The 18,079-nt window shown below is 46.5% G+C and overlaps 1 protein-coding gene across 2 annotated transcripts in view; it reads right to left on the minus strand.

The window, feature by feature from the left end:
• Positions 1–18,079, minus strand: part of LOC148148470 (uncharacterized) — a 108,859-nt gene that overhangs the window by 24,198 nt on the left and 66,582 nt on the right. For both annotated transcript variants that reach the window (XM_087992370.1, XM_087992369.1), the window contains exons 5-6: positions 5,704–5,907; positions 344–575 (exon numbers count right to left, since the gene is read on the minus strand). In XM_087992370.1, coding sequence (XP_087848496.1) covers positions 344–575; positions 5,704–5,907 — 436 coding nt within the window. The remainder of the gene's footprint in view (positions 1–343; positions 576–5,703; positions 5,908–18,079) is intronic.

The following is an 18,079-nucleotide window of genomic DNA, read 5'->3' on the forward strand; positions in this document are numbered from 1 at the left end:
ATTCACTGTATAATTTCTTCCAGTACTTGACTTACCAAAATATACCACCTAATCCTGCACCTATTTTCTATGTTTCTGTGTGTCTGTCCATTCGGCCTCTCTCTCTCTTTCGGTCTCCCACCTCTCTCTGTCCTGATGATGCTCTCCTGCAAATTGCTGAACTCAGACCCTTTTGCTCCTCTGGACTTTAGGTCCTATTGTGTTCTCTGTCCTTACCCTCTGTCATGTTTTCAGCCACTTCCCCTATGTTGTCCTCCTCAGACCCTCCTTCAGCACCCTATCCCCTTCCATCCTCGTCCTCCCTTTGCTCCTCAGTGACAGAGTGTTTGTGTTGTTAACTTGCCTCTGTTCCTGGCATCAGTTGATGGGCACTGGTTGTTTGCCAGCAGCTCCTTCCTCTGGGCAGTGACATTATCCAGAGCTCTCCGCAAACTGCCCAGCTTCTCAAAGATCAGTCGGTTTTCCTCGATCTGTTCTTGGATTCTCTCAGAGACACTGGGTATTCCTGGTGGATTCCACATTCGGTCCTGGACCTTCTGCAGCGAATCAGAAAGTACAGCCACCTGCTCCAAGAACTGGAAAAACAATCAATCAATCAATCAATCAGGGTTACTGTAGGCAACAGAGAAATGTCAGGAACAGAGAGTTCACAACTGATCCCTCCCAAGGTAAGATTCCTCAAGGAGGTCCATCCCTTATGAGGATTGATTCCTCAAAGAGGTTGATCCCTTGAGATTTTATTCTATCAAGGAAGTGGATCCCTCAGGAGGATTATCCTGAGGGAGGTGGATCCTTCCAGGAGGTAGATCCATTGAGGAGGTAGATTTCTCAGGAGGTGGATCCCTCAGGAGGATGCTCCCTCACTCTCCTCCCAGCCCCAGAACCAGCTCATCCCAGGCCCTGAGGATGGACCGAGGAGTCGCTCTTCTTTTTGGGAGATGGTTTGATATAGGATTCTGGGTAATCCAAGATGGAGGACAGGAAAAATCTCTGGCTGTAAGAGCTGCTCCTTTTTTTGAGGTATTTTAGGTGATTTCCTTGAATCCCAGAAGCAGCAATTCCTATTTTATTTGCTGTTGCATTGTTTTGGAACTTTGGGAAAAAAAGTCAAAACAACAGCAGTTTAAAAGGGAGAAGAGCAGACAAAGGAAGCACATGGTGAGGACAGTGCAGGGGGGAGAGAGAGAGAGAACCTGCACAGTTACTGCCTTTGCTGTTTGAATTCGTGTATCGCTGGACATCGGAGTGCATCTGGGAAAATTAACAACCAGTGAATATCACAACTAATCTTGGAGGAACTGTTGGGCGAAGTTCACAGCACAGAATCAGATAAGTTAATTGTTGTTTTAAGTCTGTCCAAGAGAAAGGCTGCAGTAGTGAGTATAGTGGATTCTTTCTTGATTATATGTTTTTGGAGATAAGTCTCTTGATTAAACTTAAAATATAAGCCATAGCTATTAATTTAACCTGGGGCTGTGTTTGTAGAGGAATAAGATGGTGTTATTTTCTGGGTCTGTAGATTGTGAAGGAGCAAAAATGGCCTTTGCAGTGATATGCACTTCTTGCCAGATGTGGGAGTTTAAAGAGAGTTTAAGGGTTACTGCGGATTATATCTGTCATAAATGCTGTTGGTTGCGAATCTTATCAGATCGAGTGGATCGGTTGGAGAGACAGATAGAAGCGATGAGGAATTTGCAACAGCAACAGTATGTGATGGATGGCAGTTATAGGAAGGGGGGAAAGTCTCAGGTACAGTCACATAGATGGGTTAACTCCAGGAAGGGTAAGAGGGGTAGGCGATGGAAATGTGTTGCTGGAAAAGCGCAGCAGGTCAGGCAGCATCTAGGGAACAGGAGAATCGACGTTTCGGGCATTAGCCCTTCTTTTACGTCGATTCTCCTGTTCCCTAGATGCTGCCTGACCTGCTGCGCTTTTCCAGCAACACATTTCCATCTCTGATCTCCAGCATCTGCAGACCTCACTTTCTCCTAAGAGGGGTAGGCAGCTAGTGCAGGAGTCTTTTGTGGATATACCCATTTCAAACAGGTATGCTGTTTTGGAAAATGTAGGGGGTGATGGATTCTCAGGGGAACGTAGCACGAACAGCCAAGTTTCTGGTATTGAGACTGGCTCTAATGCAATGAGGGGTACGTCGGCTTCCAAGAGACCAATTGTGTTAGGGGATTCTGTAGTCAGAGGTACAGACAGACGTTTCTGTGGCCAGCAGAGAAAAAGCAGAATGGTGTGTTGTTTCCCTGGTGCCAGGATCAAGGATGTCTCAGAAAGGGTGCAGAATGTTCTCACGGGGGAGAGGGGCCAGCAGGAGGTCATTGTCCACATTGGAACCAACGATATTGGAAGGGAAAAGGTTGAGACTTTGAAGGGAGATTACAGAGAGTTAGGCAGGAATTTAAAAAGGAGGTCCTCAAGGGTAGTAATATCTGGATTACTCCCAGTGCTATGAGCTAGTGAGGGCAGGAATAGGAGGATAGAGCAGATGAATGCATGGCTCAGGAGCTGGTGTATGGGAGAAGGATTCTCATTTTTGGATCATTGGAATCTCTTTTGGGGGAGAAGTGACCTGTACAAGAAGGACAGATTGCACCTAAATTGAAAGGGGACTAATATCCTGGCAGGGAGATTTGCTAGAACTGCTTGGGAGGATTTAAACTAGTAAGGTGGGGGGGGGGGGGGGGGGGTGGGACCCAGGGAGATAGTGAGGAAAGAGATCGATCTGAGACGGGTACAGCTGAGAACAGAAGTGAGTCAAACAGTCAGGGCAGGCAGGGACAAGGTAGGTCTAATAAATTAAACTGCATTTATTTCAATGCAAGGGGCCCAACAGGGAAGGCAGATGAACTCAGGACATGGTTAGGAACATGGGACTGGGATATCATAGCAATTATAGAAACATGGCTGAGGGATGGGCAGGACTGGCAGCTTAATGTTCCAGGATAGAAATGCTACAGGAAGGATAGAAAGGGAGGCAAGAGAGGAGGGGGAGTGGCATTTTTGATAAGGGATAGCATTACAGCTGTGCTGAGGGAGGATATTCCCAGAAATACATCCAGGGAAGTTACTTGGGTGGAGCTAAGAAATAAGAAAGGGATGATCACCTTATTGGGATTGTGTTATAGACCCCCCCCCAATAGTTAGAGGGAAATTGAGAAATAAGCTTGTAAGGAGATCTCAGCTATCTGTAAGAATAATAGGGTAGTTATGGTTGGGGATTTTAACTTTCCAAACATCGACTGGGACTGCCATAGTGTTAAAGATTTAGATGGAGAGGAATTTCTTAAGTGCATACAAGACAATTTTCTGATTCAGTATGTGGATGTACCTACTAGAGAAGGTGCAAAACTTGACCTACGTTTGGGAAATAAGGCAGGGCAGGTGACTGAGGTGTCAGTGGGGGAGCACTTTGGGGCCAGCGACCATAATTCTATTCGTTTTAAATTAGTGATGGAAAAGGATAGACCAGATCTAAAAGTTGAAGTTCTAAATTGGAGAAAGGCCAATTTCGATGGTATTAGGCAAGAACTTTCGAAAGCTGATTGGGGGGCAGATGTTCGCAGGTAAACGGACGGCTGGAAAATGGGAAGACTTCAGAAAAGAGATAACAAGAATCCAGAGAAAGTATATTCCTGTCAGAGTGAAAGGGAAGGCTGGTAGGTACAGGGAATGCTGGATGACTAAAGAAATTGAGGGTTTGGTTAAGAAAAAGAAGGAAGCATATGTCTGGATAGATCAAGTGAATCCTTAAAAGAGTATAAAGGAAGTAGGAGTATACTTAAGAGGGAAATCAGGAGGGCAAAAAGGGGACATGAGATAGCTTTGGCAAATACAGTTAAGGAGAATCCAAAGAATTTTTTACAAATATATTAAGGAGAAAAGCGTAACGAGGGAGAGAATAGGGCCCCTCAAAGATCAGCAAGGCAGCCTTTGTGTGGAGCCACAGAAAATGGGGGAGGTACTAAATGAATATTTTGCATCAGTATTTACTGTGGAAAAGGATATGGAAGATATACATTGTAGGGAAATAGATGGTGACAGCTTGCAAAATGTCCAGATTACAGAGGAGGAAGTGCTGGATGTCTTGAAATGCATAAAAGTGGATAAATCCCCAGGACCTGATCAGGTGTACCCGAGAACTCTGTGGGAAGCTAGGGAAGTGATTGCTGGGCATCTTGCTGAGATATTTGTATCATCGATAGTCACAGGTGAGGTGCCGGAAGACTGGAGGTTGGCAAACGTGGTGCCACTGTTTAAGAAGGGTAAGGACAAGCCAGGGAACTATAGACCGGTGAGTCTGACCTCGGTGGTGGGCAGGTTGTTGGAAGTAATCCTGAGGGACAGGATGTACATGTATTTGGAAAGGCAAGGACTGATTCGGGATAGTCAACATGGCTTTGTGCGTGGAAAATCATGTCTCACAAACTTGATTGAGTTTTTTTGAAGAAGTAACAAAGAGGATTGATGAGGGCAGAGCAGTAGATGTGATCTATATGGGCTTCAGTAAGGCGTTCGACCAGGTTCCCCATGGGAGACTGATTAGCAAGGTTAGATCTCATGGAATACAGGGAGAACTAGCCATTTGGATACAGAACTGGCTCAAAGATAGAAGACAGAGGGTGGTGGTGGAGGGTTGTTTTTCAGACTGGAGGCCTGTGACCAGTGGATTGCCAAAAGGATCGGTGCTGGGCCCTCTACTTTTTGTCATTTACATAAATGATTTGGATGCGAGCATAAGAGGTACAGTTATTAAGTTTGCAGATGAGACCAAAATTGGAGGTGTAGTGGACAGTGAAGAAGGTTACCTCAGATTACAACAGGATCTGGACCAGATGGGCCAATGGGCTGAGAAGTGGCAGATGGAGTTTAATTCAGATAAATGCGAGGTGCTGCATTTTGGGAAAGCAAATCTTAGCAGGACTTATACACTTAATGGTAAGATCCTAGGGAGTGTTGCTGAACAACGAGACCTTGGAGTGCAGGTTCATAGCTCCTTCAAAGTGGAGTCGCAGGTAGATAAGATAGTGAAGAAGGCGTTTGGTATGCTTTCCTTTATTGGTCAGAGTATTGAGTACAGGAGTTGGGAGGTCATGTTGCGGCTGTACAGGACATTGGTTAGGCCACTGTTGGAATATTGCGTACAATTCTGGTTTCCTTCCTATCGGAAAGATGTTGTGAAACTTGAAAGGGTTCAGAAAAGATTTACAAGGATGTTGCCAGGGTTGGAGGATCTGAGCTACAGGGAGAGGCTGAACAGGATGGGGCTGTTTTCCCTGGAGCATCAGAGGCTGAGAGGTGACCTTATAGAGGTTTACAAAATTATGAGGGGCACGGATAGGATAAATAGACAAAGTCTTTTCCCAGGGGTCAGGGAGTCCAGACCTAGAGGGCATAGGTTTAGGGTGAGAGGGAAAGATATAAAAGAGACCTAAGGGGCAACTTTTTCACATAGAGGATGGTACGTGTATGGAATGAGCTGCCAGAGGAAGTGGTGGAGGCTGGTACAATTGCAACATTTAAGAGGCATTTGGATGGGTATATGAATAGGAAGGGTTTGGAGGGATATGGGCCGTGTGCTGGCAGGTGGGACTAGATTGGGTTGGGATATCTGGTCAGCATGGACAAGTTGGACCGAAGGATCTGTTTGCATGCTGTACATCTCTATGACTCTACGACTCTATACGGAGATACCTGCAGATACTGGCGGAAGGTCTTCTCCAGTGAGATCACTGCCTCTTGCAGTTGGTGCTGTAGAAGGTGATAATCCTCCTGGAGCCTGATTGCTGTCTTACTGAAATACAGGCCATCAGCAGCATTGAGTAGGACCAACTGGGAACTGACAGAGATCAGCTCAGCGCACACGGGCTCCAGTTCCTCCAGAGACCCTTGGAGTTGCTGCATAAAGGGGCAGAACCATCAGAGACTGTGATGTGGAGGAGCTAGTGTTGGACTGGGGTGGACAAAGTTACAAATCACACAACGTCAGGTTAGAGTTCAACAGGTTTATTTGGAAGCACTAGCTTTCAGAGCGCTGCTCCTTCATCAGATAACGAGTGGGGCAGGGTCATAAGACACAGAATTTATAGCAAAAGATCACAGTGTCACGCCATTAAAATGATATATTGAACAAACCTAGCTTGCTATTAAGTCTTTCATCTTTTAAAATGTGTTGCAGGTTTCAGTTCATTACTATGTAGATTAGATTACCTATAGTGTAGAAACAGGCCCTTCAGCCCAACCAGTCCACACCGATCCTCCGAAGAGTAATCCACCCAGACCCATTGCCCTCTGACTAATGTACCTAACACTATGGGCAATTTAGCATGGCCAATTCACCTGACCTGCACATCTTTGGACTGTGGGAGGAAACTGGAGCATCCAGAGGAAACCCACGCAGAAACAGGGAGAATGTGCAAACTCCACACAGTTGCCCGAAGCTGGAATTGAACCTGGGACCCTGGTGCTGTGACACAGCAGTGCTAACCACTGAGGCACCGTGCCACCACTTTTAAGTCTTATTCCCGAGATAACAAAGTTTCATTTAAAAAAGTGACATCTTAGCTCAGAAAATGTATTAAAGGTGTGAGGTTAGAGTCTGTCTGTATCCCAATCTTGAGTCAGACTGGTTCCATTTCCAAAGTAGGAATTTATAAAATGTTATATAGATTGACTGCCTGCAGACTGTGTGCTTTTTGAGCAAAAATACAATGTGTCTGCAAATGCAAATTCATCCCACACTCACTGCTGTACACACCCACTGCTGTACACACTCACTGCTGTACACACCCACTGCTGTACACACTCTCACTCACTCATTGCTGTACACACCCACTGCTATACACACTCTCACTCACTCATTGCTGTACACACCCACTGCTATACACACTCGCACTCACTCATTGCCATACACACCCACTGCTATACACACTCACTCACTGCTGTACACACTCACTGTTGTACACACCCACTGCTATACACACTCTCACTCACTCATTGCTATACACACCCACTGCAATAAACACTCTCACTCACTCATTGCTGTACACACTCACTGCTATACATAGAACATAGAACAATACAGCACAGAACAGGCCCTTCGTCCCACGATGTTGTGCCGAACATTTGTCCTAGCTTAAGCACCCATCCATGTACCTATCCAATTGCCGCTTAAAGGTCACCAATGATTCTGACTCTGCCACTCCCACAGGCAGTGCATTCCATGCCCCCACCACTCTCTGGGTAAAGAACCCACCCCTGACATCTCCCCTCTACCTTCCACCCTTCACCTTAAATTTATGTCCCCTTGTAACACTCTGTTGTACCCGAGAAAAAGTTTCTGACTGTCTACTCTATCTATTCCTCTGATCATCTTATAAACCTCTATCAAGTCACCCCTCATCCTTCGCCGTTCCAACGAGAAAAGGCCTAGCACTCTCAACCTATCCTCGTACGACCTATTCTCCATTCCAGGCAACATCCTGGTAAATCTTCTCTGCACCCTCTCCAAAGCTTCCACATCTTTCCTAAAGTGAGGCGACCAGAACTGCACACAGTACTCCAAATGTGGCCTAACCAAGGTCCTGTACAGTTGCAACATCACTTCACGACTCTTGAATTCAATCCCTCTGCTAATGAACGCTAATACACCATAGGCCTTCTTACAAGCTTTATCCACCTGCGTGGCAACTTTCAAAGATCTATGAACATAGACCCCAAGATCCCTCTGTTCCTCCACCTGACTAAGAACCCTACCGTTAACCCTGTATTCCGCATTCTTATTTGTCCTTCCAAAATGGACAACCTCACACTTGACAGGGTTGAACTCCATCTGCCACTCCTCAGCCCAGCTCTGCATCATATCCAAGTCTCTTTGCAGCCGACAACAGCCCTCCTCACTATCCACAACTCCACCAATCTTCGTATCATCTGCAAATTTACTGACCCACCCTTCGACTCCCTCAACCAAGTCATTAATAAAAATTACGAACAGCAGAGGACCCAGAACTGATCCCTGCGGAACTCCACTTGTAACTGGGCTCCAGGCTGAATATTTACCATCTACCACCACTCTCTGACTTCGACCGGTTAGCCAGTTTTCTATCCAATTGGCCAAATTTCCCTCTATCCCATGCCTCCTGACTTTCCGCATAAGTCTACCATGGGGAACCTTATCAAATGCCTTACTAAAATCCATGTATACTACATCCACTGCTCTACCCTCATCCACATGCTTGGTCACCTCCTCAAAGAATTCAATCAGACTTGTAAGGCAAGACCTACCCTTCACAAATCCGTGCTGGCTGTCCCTAATCAAGCAGTGTCTTTCCAGATACTCATAAATCCTATCCCTCAGTACCTTTTCCATTACTTTACCTACCACCGAAGTAAGACTAACTGGCCTGTAATTCCCGGGGTTATCCCTAGTCCCTTTTTTGAACAGGGGCACAACATTCGCCACTCTCCAGTCCCCTGGTACCACCCCCGTTGACAGTGAAGACAAAAAGATCATTGCCAACGGTACTGCAATTTCCTCTCTTGCTTCCCACATAATCCTAGGATATATCCCGTCAGGCCCAGGGGACTTGTCTATCCTCAAGTTGTTCAAAATATCCAACACATCTTCCTTCCTAACAAGTATCTCCTCTAGCTTACCAGTCCGTTTCACACTCTCCTCTTCAACAATACGGTCCCTCTCGTTCGTAAATACTGAAGAAAAGTACTCATTCAAGACCTCTCCTATCTCTTCCGACTCAATACACAGTCTCCCACTACTGTCCTTGATCGGACCTACCCTCGTTCTCGTCATTCTCATGTTTCTCACATACGCATAAAATGCCTTTGGGTTATCCTTGATCCTATCCGCCAACGATTTTTCATGCCCTCTCTTAGCTCTCCTAATCCCTTTCTTCAGGTCCCTTCTGGCTATCCTGTATCCCTCCACTGCTCTGTCTGAACCCTGTTTCCTCAACCTTATGTAAGCCTCCTTCTTCCTCTTTACAAGACATTCAACCTCCCTTGTCAACCAAGGTTCCCTCACACGACCATTTCTTTCCTGCCTGACAGGTACATACATATCAAGGACACGTCGTATCTGTTCCTTGAAAAAGTTCCACATTTCCACGACATCCTTCCCTGACAGCCTATGCTCACAACTTTTGCTCCTCAGATCCTGTCTTACAGCATCGTAATTACCCTTCCCCCAATTGTAAAACCTACCCTGTTGCACGCACCTATCTCTCCATAACCAAGGTGAAAGTCACAGAATTGTGGTCACCATCACCAAAATGTTCACCCACTAACAAGCCCACCACTTGTCCCGGTTCATTACCGAGTACCAAATCCAATATGGCCTCCCCTCTGGTTGGACAATCTACATGCTGCATTAGAAAAGCTTCCTGGACACACTGCACAAACACCACCCCATCCAATCTACTTGATCTAAAGAGCTTCCAATCAATATTTGGGAAGTTGAAATCGCCCATGACTACTACCCTGTGGCTTCTGCACCTTTCCAAAATCTGTTTCCCAATCTGTTTCTCCACAACTCTGCTGCTATTGGGGGGCCTATAGTAAACACCCAACAAGGTGACTGCACCTTTCCTATTTCTGACTTCAGCCCATACTACCTCCAGAGGCAGATCCCCCTCAAACTTCCTTTCTGCAGCCGTTATACCATTTCTAATTAGCAACGCCAGCCCCCCTCCTTTTTTACCACCCTCCCTAATCTTACTGAAACATCTGTAACCAGGAACCTCCAACAACCATTCCTGTCCCTCTTCTATCCACGTTTCCGTGATGGCCACAACATCGTAGTCCCAGGTACCGATCCACGCCTTAAGTTCACCCACCTTATTTCTGATACTCCTTGCGTTGAAGTATACGCACTTGAACCCATCTCTATGTCCGCAAGTATTCCCTGTCTGTGCTACCTTCTTCACAGCCTCCCTACATTCTTGGACATCCTGACAAACAGCTAGCCTACTTGCTGGACTACAAGTCCGGATCCAATCCCCCTGCCATATACACACCCACTACTATTGACACTGTCACCCACTCATTGCTGCACACACTCACTGCTGTACATACTCACTGATGTACACACTCACTGCTATACACACTCTCACTCACTCATTCCTGTACATACTCACTGCTGTACACACATACTGCTATACACACTCACACTCACTCATTCCTGTATAAACTCGCTGCTGTACACACGCACTGCTATACACACGCACTCACTGTTATACTCACTCACTGCTATACACACGCACTCATTGCAATACACACTCACTGCTAGACACACTCACTGCTATATACACCCAGACTCACTCATTGCTGTACACACTTACTGAGATACACACTCACTGTGATACAAACTCACACATTGCTGTACACACTCATTCATTGCTGTACACACCCACTGCTATACACACTTACACTCACTCATTGCTGTACACACCCACTGCTATACACACTCACTGCTGTACACACCCACTGCTATACACACTTATAGTCACTCATTGCTGTACACACTCACTGCTGTACAGACCCACACTCACTCATTGCTGTACAAACTCACTGCTGTACACACCCACTACTATACACACTTACACTGACTCATTGCTGTACACACTCACTGCTGTACACACTCACACACACTCATTGCTGTACAAATTCACTGCTATACACACTCACACTCATTCATTGCTGTACACACCCACTGCTATACACACTCACTGCTATACACACACTTACTCATTGATGCACACACTCACTGCTGTACATACACTCACTCATTGCCGTACACACTCACTGCTATACACACTCACACTCACTCATTGCTGTACAAACTGTGTACACACAGTCACTACTATACATACACTCACTCATTGCCGTACACACTCACTGCTATACACACTCATACTCACTCATTGCTGTACACACCCACTGCTATACACACTCACTGCAATACACACCCACACTCACTCATTGCTGCACACACCCACTGCTATACAGAGTCACTGCTATACACACTCACTGTCATACACACTCATACTCACTCATTGCTGAACGTGCCTACAGCTATACACACCGACACTCACACATAACTACACACACCCATTGCTATACACACTTACACTCACTCATTGTTGTACACACTCACTGCTATACACACGCTCACTCACTCATTCCTGTACATACTCACTGCTATACACACGCACTCACTGCTATATACACACTGCTATACACACACACTCATTGCTGTACAAACTCACTGCTGTACACACTCACTCACTGCTGTACACATCCACTCCTGTACATACTCACTCATTACTGTACACACCCACTGATGAACACGCTCACTGCTATACACAATCACACTCACTCATTGCTGTACACACCCACTGCTATTCACACTGTGACTCACTCATGCCTGTACCTACCCAATGCTGTACACACTCACTGCTATACACACCCACAGTCAGTGCTGTACACACTCACTGCTATACACACTCATTGCTATACACATTCACACTCACCCATAGCTGTACACACCCAGTGCTATACACGCCCACTGCTATACACACCCACACTCACTCATTGCTGTACACACACACTGCTATACACACCCACACTCACTCATTGCTGTACACAATCACTGCGATACACCCTCACTCATAGCCATATACACTCACTGCTATACACACCCACTGTTATACACACACACATTGCTATACACACTCACACTCACTGCAATTCACACTGTCACTCACTCTTGGCTGTACCCACCCACTGCTTTACACACTCACTGCTGTACACACTCACTCATTGCTGTTCACACACCAACTGCTGTACACATTCTCACTCACTCATTGCTTTAGACACTCACTGCTATACACACTGCTATACACACTCACAGCTCTACACACCCACTGCTATACACACCCACACTCACTCATTGCTACACATACTCACTCATGGCCGTACACACCCACTGCTATACACACCCACTGCTATACACACCCACTGCTGTACACACACATTGCTGTACACACTACCTGCTGCACACACTCACACTCACTCACTGCTTTACACACTCACTGCTATACACACTCACACTCCCTCATTGCTGTACACACACTACTGTACACACACACTGCTGTATACACTCTCACTCACTCATTGCTATACACACCCACTGCCATACAAAACCACACTCACTCATTGCTGTACACACCCACTGCTATACACACCCACACTCACTCACTGCTTTACAAATTCACTGCTATACACACACTCACTCATTAGTGTACACACACCCCCACTGCTATACACACTCACACTCACTCATTGCTGTACATACTCACTGCTGTACACACTCACTGCTATACACACCCATATTCACTCACGGTTATACACACCCACTGCTATACACACCCACTGCTTTACACAACCCACATTCACTGCTATACACACCACACTCACTCAGTGCGAAACACACCCACTGCTATACACACTCTCACTCACTCACTGCTGTACACACCCACTGTTATACACACCCACTGCTGTACACACTCACACTCATTCATTGCTATACACACCCACTGCTGTACACACTCTCACTCACTCATTGCTGTACATACTCACTGCTGTACACACCCACTGCTGTACACACTCACTCATTGCTGTACACACCCACACTCACTCATTGCGGTACACACCCACTGCTGTACACACTCACTGCTATACACACTCACTGCTGTACACACTCACTGCTGTACACACTCACACTCACTCATTGCTGTACACACCCACTGCTGTGCACACGCACTGCTATACACACCCACACTCACTCATTGCTATACACACTCACTGCTATACACACTCAAACTCACTCATTGCTGTACACACCCACTGCTGTGCACACCCACTGCTATACACACTCACACTCACTCATTGCTGTACACACCCACTGCTGTGCACACCCACTGCTATACACAACCACACTCACTCATTGCTATACACACTCATTGCTGTACACATTCACACTCACTCATTGCTGTACACACCCACACTCACTCATTGCGGTACACACCCACTGCTGTACACACTCACTGCTATACACACTCACTGCTGTACACACTCACTGCTATACACACTCACACTCACTCATTGCTGTACACACCCACTGCTGTGCACACCCACTGCTATACACACTCACACTCACTCATTGGTGTACACACCCACTGCTGTGCACACCCACTGCTATACACACCCACACTCACTCATTGCTATACACACTCATTGCTGTACACATTCACACTCACTCATTGCTGTACACACCCACTGCTATACACACCCACACTCACTCACTGCTTTACACACTCACTGCTACACACACTCACACTCCTTCATTGCTGTACACACACTGCTGTACACACACACTGCCATACACACTCTCACTCATTGCTATACACGCCCACAGCTGTACACACCCACACTCACTCACTGATTTACACACTCACTGCTATACACACTCTCACTCCCTCATTGCTGTACATACTCACTGCTGTACACACTCATTGCTACACACACCCAGATTCACTCGCGGTTATACACATCCACTGCTATACACACCCACTGCTTTACACACCCACATCCACTGCTATACACACCACACTCACTCACTCCGAAACACACCCACTGCTATACACACTCTCACTCACTCACTGCTATACACACCCACTGCTATACACATCCACTGGATACACACCACACTCATTCATTGCTATACACACCCACTGCTGTACACACTCTTTCTCACACATTGCTGTACAAACCCACTGCTGTACACACTGACTCACTGCTGTACACACCCACTGTAGTACACACTCACTCATTGCTGTACACACCCACACTCACTCATTGCTGTACACACCCACTGCTATTCACACTGTGACTCACTCATGCCTGTACCCACCCAATGCTGTACACACCTACTGCTATACACACCCACACTCACTCAGTGCTGTACACACTCACTGCTATACACACTCACACTCACTCATTACTGTTCACACCCACTGCTGCACACACCGACACTCATTCACTATTGTACACACCCACTGCTGCACACACTCACTCATTGCTGTACATGCCCACACTCACTCAGTGCTGTACACACTCACTGCTATACACACTCATTGCTATACACATTCACACTCACTCATTGCTGTACACACCCAGTGCTATATACGCTCACTGCTATACACACCCACACTCACTCATTGCTGTACACACGCACTGCTATACACACCCACTGCTATACACACCCACACTCACACATTGCTATACACACCCACACTCACTCATTGCAGTATACATCCACTGCTATACACACTCACTGGATACACACCACACTCATTCATTGCTATACACGCCCACTGCTGTACACACTCTCACTCACTCATTGCTGCACGTACACACTGCTGTATACACTCACTGCTATACACACTCACTGCTATACACACTCTGACGCACTCATTGCTGTACACGCTCACTCACTGCTGTACAAACCCACTGCTGTACACACCCACACTCACTCATTGCTATACACACCCACTGCTATTCACACTGTGACTCACTCATGCATGTACCCAACAACTGCTGTACCCACCCACTGCTATACACACTCACACTCTCTCATTGCTGTACACACCCACAGCCACTCATTGCTGTACCCACCCACTGCTATACACACACTGCTATACACACTCACACTTTCTCATTGCTGTACACACCCACAGCCACTCATTGCTGTACACACCCACTGCTGTACACATTCACTTCTATACACACTCTCACTCACTTATTGCTGTACACACCCACTGCTGTATACACCCACTGCTATACACACTCACACTCACTCATTACTGTTCACACCCACTGCTGCACACACCCACACTCACTCATTACTGTACACACCCACTGCTGTACACAGTCACTCACTGCTGTACACGCCCACACTCACTCACTGCTGTACATACTCACTGCTGTACACACCCACTGCTATACACACTCACACTCCCTCATTGCTGTACACACTCACTGCTGTACACACCCACTGCAAAACACAGTCACACTCACTCATTGCTGTACACACCCACTGCTATACACACTCACTGCTAACACACACTCATTTCTGTTCACACACACTGCTGGACACACTCACTGCTGTACACACTCTCACTCACTCATTGCTATACACACCCACTGTTGTACACACTCACTCATTTCTGTACACACCCACACTCACTCATTGCTATACACACCCACTGCTATTCACACTGTGACTCACTCATGCATGTACCCAACCACTGCTGTACCCACCCACTGCTATACACACACTGCTATACACACTCACACTCTCTCATTGCTGTACCCACCCACTGCTATACACACACTGCTATACACACTCACACTCTCTCATTGCTGTACACACCCACAGCCACTCATTGCTGTACACACCCACTGCTGTACACATTCACTTCTATACACACTCACACTCACTTATTGCTGTACACACCCACTGCTGTATACACCCACTGCTATACACACTCACACTCACTCATTACTGTTCACACCCACTGCTGCACACACCCACACTCACTCATTACTGTACACACCCACTGCTGTACACAGTCACTCATTGCTGTACACGCCCACACTCACTCATTGCTGTACACACCCACTCTGTACACACTCACTGCTATACACATTAACACTCACTCAGTACTATTCACACCCACTGCTGCACACACCCACACTCACTCATTATTGTACACACCCAATGCCGTACACACTCACTCATTGCTGTACATGCCCACACTCACTCATTGCTGTACACACCCATTGCTGTACACACTCACTGCTATACACACTCAGACCTACTCATTGCTGTACACACCCACTGCTATATACACTCACTCATTGCTGTACACACCCACTACTATACACACTCACATTCACTCATTGCTGTACATAATTCACCGCTGTACACACTCACTGCTATACACACCACACTCATTCATTGCTAAACACACCCACTGCTGTACACACTCTCACTCACTCACTGCTGTACATGCTCACTCATTGCTGTACACACCCACTGCTATATACACTCACACTCACACATTGCAGTACACACCTACTGCTATACATACCCACTAGATACACACCACACTCATTCATTGCTAAACACACCCACTGCTGTACACCCTCTCACTTCACTCACTGCTGTACACACTCACTGCTATACACACTCACACTCCATCATTGCTGTACACACTCACTACTATACACACCCACTGCTATACACTGTCACACTCACTCATTGCTGTGCACATTCACTACTACACACACTCACTGCTAACAAACTCACTAATTTCTGTTCACACACACTGCTGTACACCCACATTGCCATACACACTCTCACTCACTCATTGCTATACACACCCACTGCCATACGCACCCACACTCACTCATTGCTTTACACACTCACAGCTATACACACTCACACTCACTCATTGCTGTACATACTCACTGCTGTACACACTCACTGCTATACACACCCACACTCACTCATTATTGTACACACCCACTGCTGTACACACTCACTCATTGCTGTACATGCCCACACTCACTCATTGCTGTACACACCCACTGCTGTACACACTCACTGCTATACACGCTAAGACTCACTCATTGCTGTACACACCCACTGCTGTACACACTCACTGCTATACACACTCAGACTCACTCATTGCTGTACACACCCACTGCTATACATACTCACACTCTCACATTGCAGTACACACTCACTGCTATACACACCCACTGAATACACACTACACTCACTCATTGCTATACACGCATACTGCTGTACACACTCCCTGCTATATACACTCACTCATTGCTGTACACACCCACTGCTATACACACTCACATTCACTCATTGCTGTACACACTCACCGCTGTACACACTCACTGCTATACACACCACACTCATTCATTGCTAAACACACCCACTGCTGTACACACTCTCACTCACTCACTGCTGTACACGCCCACTCATTGCTGTACACACTCTCACTCACTCACTGCTGTACACGCCCACTCATTGCTGTACACACCCACACTCACTCATTGCTCTACACACCCACTGCTATACACACTCACACTCACTCATTGGAGTACACACCTACTGTTATACATACCCATTGGATACACACTACACTCATTCATTGCTAAACACACCCACTGCTGTACACACACTCACTCACTCACTGCTGTACACACTCACTGCTATACACACTACATTCACTCATTGCTGTACACACTCATTGCTGTACACACCCACTGCTATACACACTCACACTCCCTCATTGCTGTACATACTCACTGCTGTACACACCCACTGCTATACACTGTCACACTCACTCATTGCTGTACACATTCACTACTACACACACTCACTGCTAACACACTCACTCATTTCTGTTCACACACTGTTGGACACACTCACTACTGTACACACACTCACTCATGGCTATACACACCCACTGCTGAACACACTCACTGCTATACACAATCACACTCACTCATTGCTATACACACCCACTGCTATTCACACTGTGACTCACTCATGCATATACCCAACCACTGCTGTACCCACCCACTGCTATACAAACACTGCTATACACACTCACACTCTCTCATTGCTGTACACACCCACAGCCACTCATTGCTATACACACCCACTGCTGTACTCATTCACTTCTATACACACTCACACTCACTTATTGCTGTACACACCCACTGCTGTATACACCCACAGCTATACACACTCACACTCACTCTTTACTGTTCACACCCACTGCTGCACACACCCACACTCACTCATTACTGTACACACCCACTGCTGTACACAGTCACTCATTGCTGTACATGCCCACACTCACTCATTGCAGTACACACCCACTCTGTACACACTCACTGCTATACA

Source organism: Chiloscyllium plagiosum, unplaced genomic scaffold (genome assembly GCF_037043375.1).
Source record: "Chiloscyllium plagiosum isolate Xiang-an unplaced genomic scaffold, Cpla_swu_hap1 HiC_scaffold_12, whole genome shotgun sequence".
NCBI classification, from domain to species: domain Eukaryota; kingdom Metazoa; phylum Chordata; class Chondrichthyes; order Orectolobiformes; family Hemiscylliidae; genus Chiloscyllium; species Chiloscyllium plagiosum.